Source organism: Saccostrea cucullata, unplaced genomic scaffold, assembly GCF_032062105.1.
Source record: "Saccostrea cucullata isolate Sc308-1 unplaced genomic scaffold, CSIRO_AGI_Scuc_v1 ctg4703, whole genome shotgun sequence".
Lineage (NCBI taxonomy): Eukaryota > Metazoa > Mollusca > Bivalvia > Ostreida > Ostreidae > Saccostrea > Saccostrea cuccullata.
Window position 1 is genome coordinate 60,629 of NW_026939814.1, and position 13,450 is coordinate 74,078.

At 32.9% G+C, this 13,450-nt stretch overlaps 1 protein-coding gene and 1 long non-coding RNA gene across 2 annotated transcripts; both read right to left on the reverse strand.

Annotated features, from left to right (window-relative positions):
- Positions 1–4,151: 4,151 nt before the first annotated feature.
- LOC134254042 (uncharacterized) lies at positions 4,152–6,030 on the reverse strand. Its single transcript, XM_062736612.1, has 5 exons — positions 5,944–6,030; positions 5,650–5,763; positions 4,963–5,163; positions 4,509–4,613; positions 4,152–4,172 (listed from the first exon to the last, which is right to left on the reverse strand). The coding sequence occupies exons 1-5, from the start codon at positions 5,995–5,997 to the stop codon at positions 4,152–4,154; spliced, it is 495 nt and encodes a 164-aa protein (XP_062592596.1). The 5' UTR covers positions 5,998–6,030.
- Positions 6,031–6,164: 134 nt separating this feature from the next.
- LOC134254044 (uncharacterized) lies at positions 6,165–8,491 on the reverse strand. Its single transcript, XR_009989237.1, has 3 exons — positions 8,411–8,491; positions 6,525–6,618; positions 6,165–6,415 (listed from the first exon to the last, which is right to left on the reverse strand). It is a non-coding gene; the product is annotated as an uncharacterized LOC134254044 (long non-coding RNA).
- Between the last annotated feature and the right edge of the window lie 4,959 nt (positions 8,492–13,450).

Below are 13,450 nucleotides of genomic sequence, written 5' to 3' on the forward strand. Positions count from 1 at the left end.
AAGACTTGATTAATTGAGTTGTGTTAAGTATTTTTTTTTTTAGATGAACCTAATTATTATTATCATTCTTCAGGATAATGCAACCAATTTGATTGAATCAGAGCATGTCACGTTTAGGGAGACAATTCGTGATGTTTCCCTTAAAGACAGGATGACAACTTCAGATGATAATGAATAGTGCAAGCAAGCGTGCAGGATGGCGACTTTGTTGCTTCTCTTTTGATGTCAATAAATGTCGAAAAAGTATGGAAGGGAATTACCGCCAAAAGTCTATGTATGTTGCTTTTATTCTTATTCTGACTACTTCTTTATGCTTTGTTATTATTGTAATTATATGTCACTTTATTGTTTTCAATACATTTCTTTATTACATTTCACTTTGACTTTTATCCTTCTTCATTTTGTCTTTACTTCTATGTTGCTTTATTCTTGTAAATTCATTCTACTTTCTTTTAAACTTAAACAGTTTCTTTAATAAATTATTAGCATTATCTCTACTACGAATGTTAATTCAATCACGCTAACAATGAAGCATATTCAATGAAGACGAATGGAAGTTGTCAAACCGTCAAAATTTAGTGCGGCATTATAACGCTAGGTGGCGTGGTGTTCGCTACGAGTGTTGGTAAAACTAGGTAAGCAAACCCGGGTCGGGTTATTTTAGGTTCTTCAATACGCCTTAATACTTTACCAATCGAACTTCTAAAGGCCGAATCCGATCTCCCGATCCAATGATGGAAACTCCATATTTATTTTCTCTGGGCACACAGGAACAGCGGCTTCTTTTTTTTCAGACATAACTGTATACTATACTGAATATGTTCATTTAAAGGCCGACACACTTTTTGTAAGAGTAAGGGTCAAATAAGTAAATGAAGTACGCATAGTAGGAAGAAAATTTTAATTTGATTCTATAGAAGAAGCTGAATCTAACTCAAAACCCACCCCGCCCCCGAAATAGGATTTCATTGGCGTCGGAAGCTAATTGAAAGTTTGGGGGGGGGTAAGTGTAAGAATTTTTTTAGACCTTCAAAAACAACCTGACAAGCAAAAAAAAAAAAAAAAGAAAGAAAGAAAGAAATGTGCATTTTCCAAACACAAAAATCCTATTTCGTGAGGAGGGGTGGGGTGGGGGTTGGTTGAAGGTTCGAACTCCACTGCCAACTTCCAAATACCACCGCTTTCCCCATTTTAAACCTTTACTGCATCGTGTCCATGGAAAGTGGGGGGAGGGGCTAAACCTACGCAGGAATGTTCAATGTCTATACTAAGTCTATCTTTGGAAAGAAGTGAGGGCTAAGCAGTCAATTAAGCAATCCCCCCTCCCCTGTTCCGACGCCTATGTATTTTCAAGTTTGGACAATTTCCTTGGGTTTATTTTGCGCTTGTCAAGTTTTTTCAGTCGGGTAGCTTGAATATTTATTCTCTTGTTGCCCCCCTCCCCACTTTCAAAAACGATGCTACGTCACTCTTCTCTCGCCTGAAAAATATAACTCTATACTAAAGTTATTTGTTGGATATTTAAATTACAGTTTAATTGTTATCTAAAAATGTTAAATATTTTGATACTAGTTAACCCTTATATATTGGGTTGTTTTTCAGAATCTTCCACTGAACTGAACTTTATTTCACGACAGGTAGTAACTGCTGATGCGCGTGATTCTAGGGACAGGGCTTTGAGGAGTGAGGAGCTTTATGGGTAAGCAGGCGCGGATCCAGATTTTTTTTTCCAGGGGTGGGGGGGGGGGGCAACCCAGTCAAAAAAAAAATCCAATCCCAGAAATTTCTTGACCAGCATAAAAAGAAGGAAAAAAAACTAAACTCGCTCCAACCTCAAAATTCTATTTCGTGGGGGGGGGGGTTCCTTGTTTTAGTAGTAACCTTATTAATTCCAGGGGGTCCTACCCCCCCCCCCCCCCCCCTCTAGATCCGCGCATGGAAGGCGAAGTCGGAACCAGACTACATGCACCCAGGCATACTAGAAACACCCCGGTCTTTTTTCTGCGTTAATATTTTATATTAAAATAGCACTTTTCAATAAAGAAGGAAGTATCTTCAGTACGCACCGTGTTTGTCATCAACCAGGAGAGCTAAAAAAATCTTAAAACTCGAAAATACTATTTGGTGGTGGAAAAGGGGGGGTCGTCAACTTTTTTTCAGTAAAAAAAATTTACTCATATGCCACTAAGTACATGACTTAATGTATAAATTGACTATTAGTACTGCAACAAAAAGTGTAAGGGATGGGGGGCAACAAGCCTTTCGCTGAACTTTTCCAGTAGTAAAAAGTTACGTTTAGGAAAATGTTTCGTGGCCTTCCTCCCCTCTACCGATGATACTTACCCCATAGGAGGTCGTCCACCCGGAGGTCAGTATATATATATATTGAGACTTTGGTGGTGTGATTGTACATTGTATAATTTCCTTTTCGAGAATTTTTCACTCAAATGGAGAAGCCACCTCTTGCCGGTGGAGAGCTATATACTTGGCACTTATAGCCATTGAGCAGTGAGGGATCTTTTTTAAATATTTATTCATATAGAACAAGGGATATAGGTCCCTGATAGAACGTATAACTTTTCTTCAAAAACTGAAAACGTTAGTATATATAAACATTGTTTTACGATTAAAAAAACTATTCGTGGGAGGGTTTGCTTGGAATGGGGGCGAGTTGCTATATATAGCGAGATTTCCCACGGAAGACTAGCTATATATTGAAACTTCCCCGGGGGGAGTCCCACTGTATAGTCTTCCGAAGGAAGCATCACTATGTAGTCAGTCTTCCAGAGGAAACCAGGTACCGTATCATCCCATACCCTGTCACTAAAAGACTATGTAACTAATAATACCTGGACTTATAACAAACATCAGTCTAGTTTGATTAATAAAGTATTAAGGCAGAAAATTGAAAAAAACTCGAATAACCCCGGCCCGGGTTTGCTTACCTAATTTTACTAACACTCTTAGCGAACACCCCTGCCACCTAGCGTTATAATGCCGCACTAAATTAGGACAACTTATATTCGTCTTCATTGAATATGCTTCATTGTTTGCGTGATTGAGTTAACGTTCGTAATAGTTATAATCATTTAAGAAACTGTATCAATTTATAAGAAAGTAGAATGAATTTACAAGAATAAAGCAACATAGAAGTAAGCGCAAAATGAAGAAGGATAAAAGTCATAGTGAAATGTAATAAAGACGAATATGAAAACAATAAAGTGACATACAGTTACAATAATAATGAAGCATGAAGAAGAAGCCAGAATAAGAATAAAAGCAAGATACATAGACTTTTGGCGGTAATTCCCTTCCATAAAAAAGAGATACAAAAGTAACTCTGACATATGAAACATCATTTATGCGTGATCGAACTGTACAAATGTGCTTTTGGTTTTGAAAATTATCTTTACAAAATTACCATCTGATCTTAGATTACATTTGTGTGAATTTTAATGTGTCAGTCATAATTGCCAATTGAAGCCTGTGAATGTTACATGTATTGTACTGATAGATCTGAGAGACATTGTTACCTCTACAATAACCATGAACTTGCTGATGAGTTTCATTATTTATTTAAGTGTCCCTTTTTACAGAATGAAAGACAGAAATTTATACCTCGAAATATTAATTTGAACCCAAACACAATACCTTTTTTATAATTTGAGAAACACTTATGTACATGAACTAACATGTTTAGCAAAGTTGTGTAAATTTGTTCTAAAATTATTTAAAACCTTAACTTCCCACAAAATAAATATTAAATGATTTTTAACAACTGTCAGTACTGTCCGGTCCGTATCTTAGATCTTGTTTTTAGTTCATTATGTAAACTGTTCCCCTGTTGATATACTCAATTGGTAATTTTTTATTTTACTAACATACCCCCTGTTGGGGGATATACTCCGATTTAGTAAAGTAAAAAAAACCGTAAGTCGGAAAATAATGAACTTTGTGGTTAAAGGTGTCTGTTTACATATTTTGAAAGAATAAAATCAAACCAGAGGGTAAAAGATCGCAAGGGGTTTGCTTGCTTTCTCATAGTCTATTAAATCTGATTTCTTTAAGATACTGTAAATGCATTAGATTTTGCTGTGTATTCTTTTTAACGTTTTTGGCGGAAAGCAATATCCGCTTATTCAAATACAACGCTAAAAGTCTGGCATATATACCTAAAAGGAAGAACATTGAGATATATACTAAATCAAATCCACGCTAACTTGTTCAAAATCCAATTTCCGCCAAATATTGTATGCGCTAAATATATAAATATAATATATTTATAGTGATAAAATCAAGCAGGTAGAAATCACGAATGATCAAGTCTGAGTAGGGTTGTCACCTCTAGGCCAAGCGCCCTCGGATAAAAACCCTACTCATACCTGTTTGTATTGTCTCCCTTCTAAACAGTCCATATTGTACTTGTATCTTAAATGTATTTTCATTATCATTATCAAATCAATAATTCTAGAATCAACTATTTAGTTTAGTTTAGAATGTAGACCTACCATCGCAATTAGTACTTTCATTCCCTCACAAAGAACCTGCTCGATTTTTATTTTGTGCTTGTCTCTTTCTTCTATTGATATATCCATCAGTGCCTTATAGCACCCCTGAATGAGAAGGAAAAAAAATAAAAAACATGTTGATAAATTTAAAATAAATCATAATTTATCTTTTATTATTTTTCAAGATACCACCATGTTGTTTTGCTTCGGTCTTTTGAGATATTCCAACAATAGATAAGCCCTTAAGAGTTAGATTTTTATCTATAGAAAACTATACTAAAATATTAATTAGAAGAAAAATTTAATAACCTGTAACATAATCATGTCTAGTTATAGATAAATATTTCTTAAACGCCCTATAAAATATTTCAAACGTTTAAAATGTTGCTTCGCCTTTACATGAGTTTAATGCTAGAGTGATATTTCGATATCTCGTGTACATCAGACATTTTACCTTATTATTATATGTTTGGGGTATGACTTGAGCATGACATTCATTAGAAGCTGACTGGTAGTCTTCCATAGTGACTCCAAGGCAGCATGTTTTAGGAATCTGAGAATTTGTAATTTGACATGATCCACTCGTTGTACACCATGGAGTGATGTCAAAATCGTTAGTCGTCCCGTGAATGCTACGAACTCCGCAACACTTATACTAAAAACATATTTAAACAAACTTTCTACATGAGAAAAAAATACTTTCAGCTCAATATCTAGTCTGTCGAGGACAGGCTTTTCTAACGACAAGGGGGTAGGCATATACTTGAGTTCATTAAGAAACACTATATCTACAAAGCGGAGCATCCCAGCGCACTGAGTATATCTATAAATCAAAACTACATTTGACATCAATCCAGATGCAATTTATGTCCCTTTTGTTTCGCACAGCATTAACTCACTTTAAGTGCAGGTTCCTTTTTTCCCCATGAAGATTGCACAAGTTATGTTTTGGACTGTTTACAAAATTACTTATTAAATAAAATGTCATATAATCTTGGTAATTTTCGGAACTCCCTGTCTCTTTCTCAGGACAAAGGGAAAAATTAAAAAGCCATAGGAACAAAGAAAAAAGATAAACAAAAAAACAACTAGCACTACTACTAAACTACCAAACACTATATATTTCTTTAAATCGACTTGCCTCTATGAAAAGGATATTCCACTGGTTTGATGTTGTATTGGGACTTGTGAGGTTATCACTTAAGAAATAAGTCGTAAGAGAAGATATCATAGCGGCTTGTAAAGTGTTCCAATTCTAATATAAATAGAATAATAAACATATAAATCTAAAGAACTTTAACAGATCTGAATTTATAAAATGAAATACAACAAACCATTTTAAAACATTTTAAAGAATGATCATATCTGTATTATTCAAATCAATAAAATATACATTTTATAAGGTATTAAAAACTTGTCCTAAAGGATAGCATACCATCCCTTCAATCTTGTCTTGAAGATCGTGTAAATCGTTATAGTCATCATACATAAGCACAGTCAGAGGTACTGTTGCACCAATGAGCAAAAACTACCAAAAATAATTATACAATTAAAACAATTCTTAATTTTCAGGTAGAAATGTTTTAAAGAATTTTCCTTTTAATTTGTCTGAAAGAAACATCAAGTATTTATTTTAAAGTACATACGCTCACAATCCCAATCTCCACTCGATGATATCTTGATGAATATATTATGAGAAGCCAAGTGGTACCAACGAGGAAAATAATGATACTTAGAAATATGATTCCTTTAAGAATTATTTTATTGGACAAATCCATGACTCTGTCGTAAGGGCAACCTCCTGGTAGATTCACCTTCAATTTCAGTAGTGTACTATAGATGCTACACTGGCTTTCATGATCATTCCTCAATTCAAAACTTTTGCAGATTAGTGGAGTAGTCACAATCTGAAAAAAAATATAATAAGAAGGAGAGGAATTTTACGTGAATAAAACTGAATATAAAACAGTGTAATGAATGCTCCAAATAAGTTGTAATTTATTTAAGATTACTGACCGATATAGTTAGGCCAGCTATCAAGACCACAGGAAATTTCTTCAGCAGTGCTTGATGTGCCATCAGAGAATCTTCCTCTTTGAACGGGTTTAAACTTAGGATAAGAAACATAAAAGTTCATTTCCTAAACTCCGGATATAATTAGAAAGTGTTTTGTTTTTTTTTTTTCATAAAAAACTTTGTTTTACAAACGAAGAAAAAATTAGGGAAATTAGAAGCAGTATTAAATTTGTTCACATCTGCTCTTTTAAAATGTGTTTTCTTTCTCATTTCTTTAACGAGTTTGGCTCCTGACATTTTTAAAGTTTTAAACTTTTTTATCAAGTATATTTTTAGTTTCTACACATGTGGCTTTATCAAAAATTAAATAATTGATTAAAAAATCGACCTTTCTGCACTCATAAAATGTTATTTTCCTGGCATTGAACATTTAATAAGCTAGAAAATTATTTTAAAGATTTTAACTTTTGCTGAATGTAAGCAGATAAGTAAAAGTTATCTTATATATTCAGAAAAGAACATCAAAAGAGGGGTCATACGATGCAAATTTTTAGATATTTTTTTTAAATGTCAATTTGGCTAATTTTTTCCCTTAACCTTCAGAATATATTTGCTATGTTTGACATAATTCATGGAAAAAATTCATAAGAAATACATTAATAGATATTTCAGAATCAGTATAATACATTTTACTGCATAAACAGTTTTATGTGCAACCATCATGGAAAAGGAATCTAAAATTAACAGTACCGTTTATAGTTCAAAAGGGAAAATTGATCATTTTGTTCTAAAAAAAAATCCGCCAAAAAATATAGTTCCTGGCTTAATGCTACTTGAATGGAATTTAGTCGCGGTGTTTTGTTCATTGAAAATAGTTCAATTTGAATTATAGAATCCTTTTTCAAAGCTAGAACCTAAAAAAAAATAATGCAGAATTTTAGAAATAAAGATTCAGACCAAAATCAGCTCAAAAGCTCAGGATCGAACCTCTTTAAAATGAAACAGGCGTTTCTTCCAATTTTAACCTAGGTATATTAGTGTTATACATGTATAATATAATGATTTATCGCATTATTTTTTAGTTACCTCGTAACACAGTCATTATTGGGCAGTGAAACATCATTGCAAAAAATCCTAATCTGTTCTACTACTAATTATGAAATGGCGAATTAGAAATTCAAATCTGAATGAAGTTGTTGTATTTTTTTATTAGAAATTCCATGTTAACTATTAGAATATTTAAGATACTGATGAGGATAAATAATGACCGGAGAAGAAATGATACATGTATTTTAATGTGTTGGAGACACAAATGAATTTTCCTTTTGTATTAAACGCAGTATAATGTTTCGATGTAGGTGTCTCATATTCTCATCATTCCATATATTGACGGATATGCGCGTTTTAATTTTAAATACCTTCTGCAAGGTCAATAGCTGTTACATCACAACACTTCGGGGAACAAAGGGCCAGAAATAGTTAGGTTCTGCTTGTTTTGAATTAGTTAGTTTCTTTTTTCGGATAAAACAATTGTAAAAAGAACTAAAGCTTTAGAATAGCACAAAGTAAAAACATTAAGGGAACTTTGGGGGATCTTTACAGCAGTATTAAACTCAATTGATAAATATTATGGTCCGATTCTAAAGTATTCAATACATTATCACACATAATATATTTAATCTATTGTCCCACCTTAGTATAATGAATACAATCTCATCCAGTATAAACTTCCTTAAATCCCAAGCATCTGATATATTTAAATTGCTAGCAGTATTATACATGTAACAGAATCAAGATCTTAAGTAAAGAAAAATCAAAATTTAGAAATCTTACATTATATCTAAAAATATAAAATATCCTTAGATGTTTTATCATAACATATTTACCTCTTGAATTCGAAATACTTTAAGACGCAGAAACCAATAGTTGTCTTTCAGGTTTTCCAATGACCTTGATGTGCAATATAGGTATTACTTCCTTTTCATATCCAATGGCTCAAAATGCATAATTAAATGACGTAATCTTTTTCTTATTCATTGTTTAAAACGTCAATATCCAAAATTTTCAAATTACTTAGATTAGATTGGATTGCCATAGTTATATAGTTACATGCAGTGCAGACAGGAATAGACACATACTACGAGACACCCTGAATAAATCCTTTTTTCACCATTGATTAACAACATGTGTTATGTAATAAAATAGATTGACCTAGATTCACCTGAACGGGTTTTATATCAAAATAGAACTGTTTTGGAGTGTTTAAATCTTTATAAAACCTACTTCTATGCATTTATTGTTCTTAAAAATCTTAAATTCATTGCAAGGGTTTCCTCAAGCAATTAAATATCAGTTAAACAAGTTTGATAGACATGTACTGTATCACATTTCTCCTCCATGACCAGGCAATTTAGTAGTGAGTGTTTCAGGAATATCAAAGCGCGACCATGCGGATTTTTCAATTAGTCCTTCTTTAGATCACGTGGCTTCAATAGTGTTCAACACCAATCGACTATTGTTATTGATGGTATTCAGCCATGAAGAGAAGACTGCAGTCTACTTGATAAGTAAACTTTTCATCGCCTTTCAGTAGAGAGGCTAGCCATACTTAATTTTATACCGTCTGCACTGAATGAACAGACCGCTGACCAGGGTTAAATACTCATGGTCCATCCAATCTTTGAAGGGCTACTTGTATACTAAATAATAATTATATTCTAAATAATTAAAGTATTCTAGAGTATATAATCCGAGTGACCAGGCTCTCGTGTTCATGGTGTTGGTTACATGTAAAAACTACAAACTTTTATCGTTGTTTTCCTCTGGTTATTATGTTAACCTAGATGACTACCATGTATTTGTTTATTTTTGAAGTCCATAAAAATAAAATAAGTTTTTGTTTAGTACCAAAACCTTGGTATCGAAAATGCACAAAACAAGTCGTTACATAATTTGGTCGCAACTTGTGGCTATGGGGAACATTAAATGCCCAAATAATTACGATAATTTTTTTTCTCTTTTTGTTTTATCATATTGTAACTTGCTGTTATATATGACCTTGACATTATTGTTAAAATGACTAAGTAAGAGCAGGGATTAATCAGCCTTCATGCTTATTCTATTTAGTTAAAAATACACTCGTGATAAAAAAAAAGCACCCGCCAGAGATTTCTTTAAAGTAGGCAACCTACCATAGATGAGCAGGATTTAATTACAGAGGGTGTAAGACTTTACTCTGTTAGGACAATCACCTTACCAAATAATAGATGGATTTTTTGACATATTTTGCCTCGAAGTTATTCTCCTTAGTTGCCATCTTGTAGGACAAGGCAGTGAATTTTTAAGCAACCAATCTTAAACATGCATGCCAGAAATATATGGTAAATAATGTTGAAAATCTCAAGATTATGAATTAAATGAGGCTTTAACAAACGTATTTTCATCAGAAAAATAGTGTAACTGTACCTCAATAACCAGTATAAGAAATAACTTGGTTGAATATTGAAGGGATCTGGGAATGTTTCCCTACAACATGCCGCCATGGGGAATAAATCGTGCTTAAATTACTTCAGTGGAAAACAATCTAGAAATGTGATACTAGTCTAGGCAAAGAAGTAGCCCCTGTTATGATGTTTTTAAAACCTTGGCATCGACTGCAGTCAACCCCGCTACTAACTTACTCATAATTCCTTCAAATAACCTGACAAACGTCTTTCTTTATCATCTATGTAGTTTTTTTAACAGCAATTGTCATGCCGAGTCAAAGTCAGAATTTGAAGTCCTTCAACGGTATATGGTGATGTCTCTATATGAGTGAAAAATGTTCGAATAGGACGTAAAATTAATCACTCCTATCTTACCCGGAAAAAGTAAGTTTTACACAAATGCTTTGATTACCATATGCATATTGGAGTTTAATTTGATAACGCACTGGTCTTTGGTCATATCAATACCAGTATACGCAACTGTAAATGTTTGGAGAAATGTTGAGTCTGTTATTGAAGGGAAATTGAGAAAGACTCTTCTATTCAGTACTATCAGCAATTAGCATGGCTTTGCAATCTTCAGCAAATAAAGCTTCTGGATCATTACCAGATTATCTAGATTAATCAGATTCTAATGAACTTTTGGACAATTTGAAATCACAAGACTTTACAAAAATCAACAGCTAAAAACAACTTACGACTTTTCAACTTTATACACAACAATTCCCCACGACAAATTAAAATCCAAGCTTTTTGATTTCATTGACAGCTGCTTTTTCAATAACAATGACACTCGTAGATTTACTAACCTCGTCATTGGTACATGTAATTTGCAAAATTATTTTGTTAAACCAGATTCTAATTGCACACATAAGTACTCTGAAGTTGACATCAAGAACATGCTTGAGTTTCTGATTGACAATATCTATGTGGTTTTTGGAGACCAGGTATGCCAACAATCTATTGGAATTCCCATGGGTACAAATTGCGCTCCGTTATTAGCAGACTTATTTTTATATTCATATAAAGCAGAATTCATGCAAAATCTTATGCGTGAAAAGAAGAAAACACTTGCTGTGGCCTTCAACTCGACATTTAGATATATCGACGACATATTTTAAATTAATAATGGTAACTTTCAATCCTACGTCGATACGATATATCCTGGTGAGCTTGAGATAAAAGATACCACAAAATCCGACAATACTCTTTCATACTTGGATATTTTACTTGAAATGGACACTAATGGTAATCTAACAACCAAGCTATACGATAAACGTGATGACTTTTACTTTTCTATCGTCAACTTCCTGTGCTTATGCAGCGATATACCTTCATCAGTTGATTCGATACGCAAGAGCATGCTCTACGTAAGAACAATTTCTAAGACGAGGTATATTATTGACAAGCAAGTTGATGAAACAAGAATATCAGCAGTCTCGTTTAAAGTCATCATTTCGTATGTTCTATGGTCGATACAATGACCTTGTCAGCAAATACAATTTTTCATTAAGTCAAATGCTGACTGACGTTTTTCATACTAATTGTTAGTTCATTATTTATAAACTGAATTGACGACGGATTTTTTCCATTATTTCCTGACAATGACAAGGAGCACACGGCGGGTGTCACCGGTCGGCAGGGGATGCTCACTCCTCCATGGCACCTGATCCCACCACTCTGATGTTTCGGGGGTCCGTGTTTGCTCTGCTCTTATTTACTATTGTTTTGTGGACTTTGAGACTGAATACTGTTCGTTATCTCCATATCCTTTTTTAATTTTGGTTATATCACAATGATATTGCAGGAAATTGGATTTTAAGATATATTTATAATTTTATAAATATCTTATTACTGTGCAAACATCAAAAGTCGGGACATTTTTGTTGAAACACCTTGTATTATACAAAATAAAATAGCAATTAAAATGAATTTTCAGAACAAAAGAATTTGATTTTAAAAAATATTTTATTGAATTTAAACATGTACACCATATGATTTTTGGGATAATATATATAAAATATATATATTGCTCAAAGACAAGATAACAAGAAGAGAAGCATATGAAAAATTTATAAGGATTACAGCTTGGATGTGGTATGAAAACTTTCACTTTCTCAGGAAAGAGGGTTAATTTTAGGTTTTTCTAATACTCGATGACTACAATGATTGGTTAAAATTTCAAAAACAGAAACAATGGTACACACAGCCTGTAAAAAGTAAAAAGGATTTTTAATATTCACTTTCTGATATTCATGTTGCATATTTTGCATGGGTTAGGGTAATGAAAGAGCAGTGATATGTCATTCATAATCAAAATAAACAAGAATTCTAAGAGTTTGCATTAGTATTACTACAGTAACCACCAGACCCAATCTGACACCAAAGCAGTCCCAGATAGCAGCTTTGGGAACGCACTGGGACCGCTGTGGGACTGCTCTGGGACTCCTGTGGGACTGCTCTGGGACTGCTTTGGGACTGTTTTATTCACTCATGTGTGAAAAAGGTTCTGAGTGACTTGATAGCTGCGCGCCTTGTGTATTCTGAATTTGCAGGCTCCATGTCGTTTTGTTTACTTGCAGCAGAGATGAGTTTAAACTGTTTAATAAGCAAGAATTTCTTACATTCCTTTAATAAGATGAGATTATTATAGTTTATTAATATTTTTAGGGACTGTTTACTTACACAAATTAATGTATAGTTTAGAGTAAATTAAAATAATAAAGTTGTTAAATAAGGAAGTCATGAGAAAATTTTTATTCCTGAAAATAAACTACAGGTATATGAGAAAGAGATAGCTACACGTGGGCCTCTTTTTATCAAAATTATTTAATGTTGAATTATGTACTAAAAATTTGCATTGGTACTATTTAAAAACAATCATTACAGTTAGAAATAAGATTTTTTGATTGAAAAAGCTACATGTATTACAAGGACCACACTAAAAAAGAAAAGAGTATTCCATGCAATCCTCAAATAAAACCTAACAATTTATTAAATGACCATGAATTAAAATTATGCTACCATTCTTCTGTTGCATAATCAATGTGAATAATCATTGTGGAATTAATTAATGAATTACTGGTAGCTTTTAATTTTTAAACAAGTCACTAAAAGAGTACATTTATCAAAAAAAAAAAAAATGAAAATACCGGTATTTTGTGATTTATTTCTTTTTTGTTTTACTAGCGTTTACCAGGCCGATATATGTTTATAAAATGGTATCAACACCCATGGTTTCAATCGCCTTTGGGCAGAAAATCAATGTATGTTATTTGGGTATTCGTATCAGCTTTACACATAATTGAATATGCTGGTAAAGAATGACCCTAATTTAAATTTATGTAATGCGAAAAAAAATGTTATTCATGAAATGTGTATAAATTTCTTTCGGGATTAATTAATTTTGAACATAATCTGAGACTTCGGTTATGGTAAATT

Bases quoted from the DNA above. Each gene is read 5' to 3' on its own strand.
- LOC134254042 (XM_062736612.1), bottom strand. From the start codon at position 5,997: ATGTATGATGACTATAACGATTTACACGATCTTCAAGACAAGATTGAA. The intron at 5,164-5,649 runs GCAAGTCGATTT...ATATGTTTTTAG, and splicing joins GGAATATCCTTTTCATAGAG to TATAAGTGTTGCGGAGTTCG. The intron at 4,173-4,508 runs GTAGGTCTACAT...TCTTCCTTTTAG, and splicing joins TGAAAGTACTAATTGCGATG to GTATATATGCCAGACTTTTA.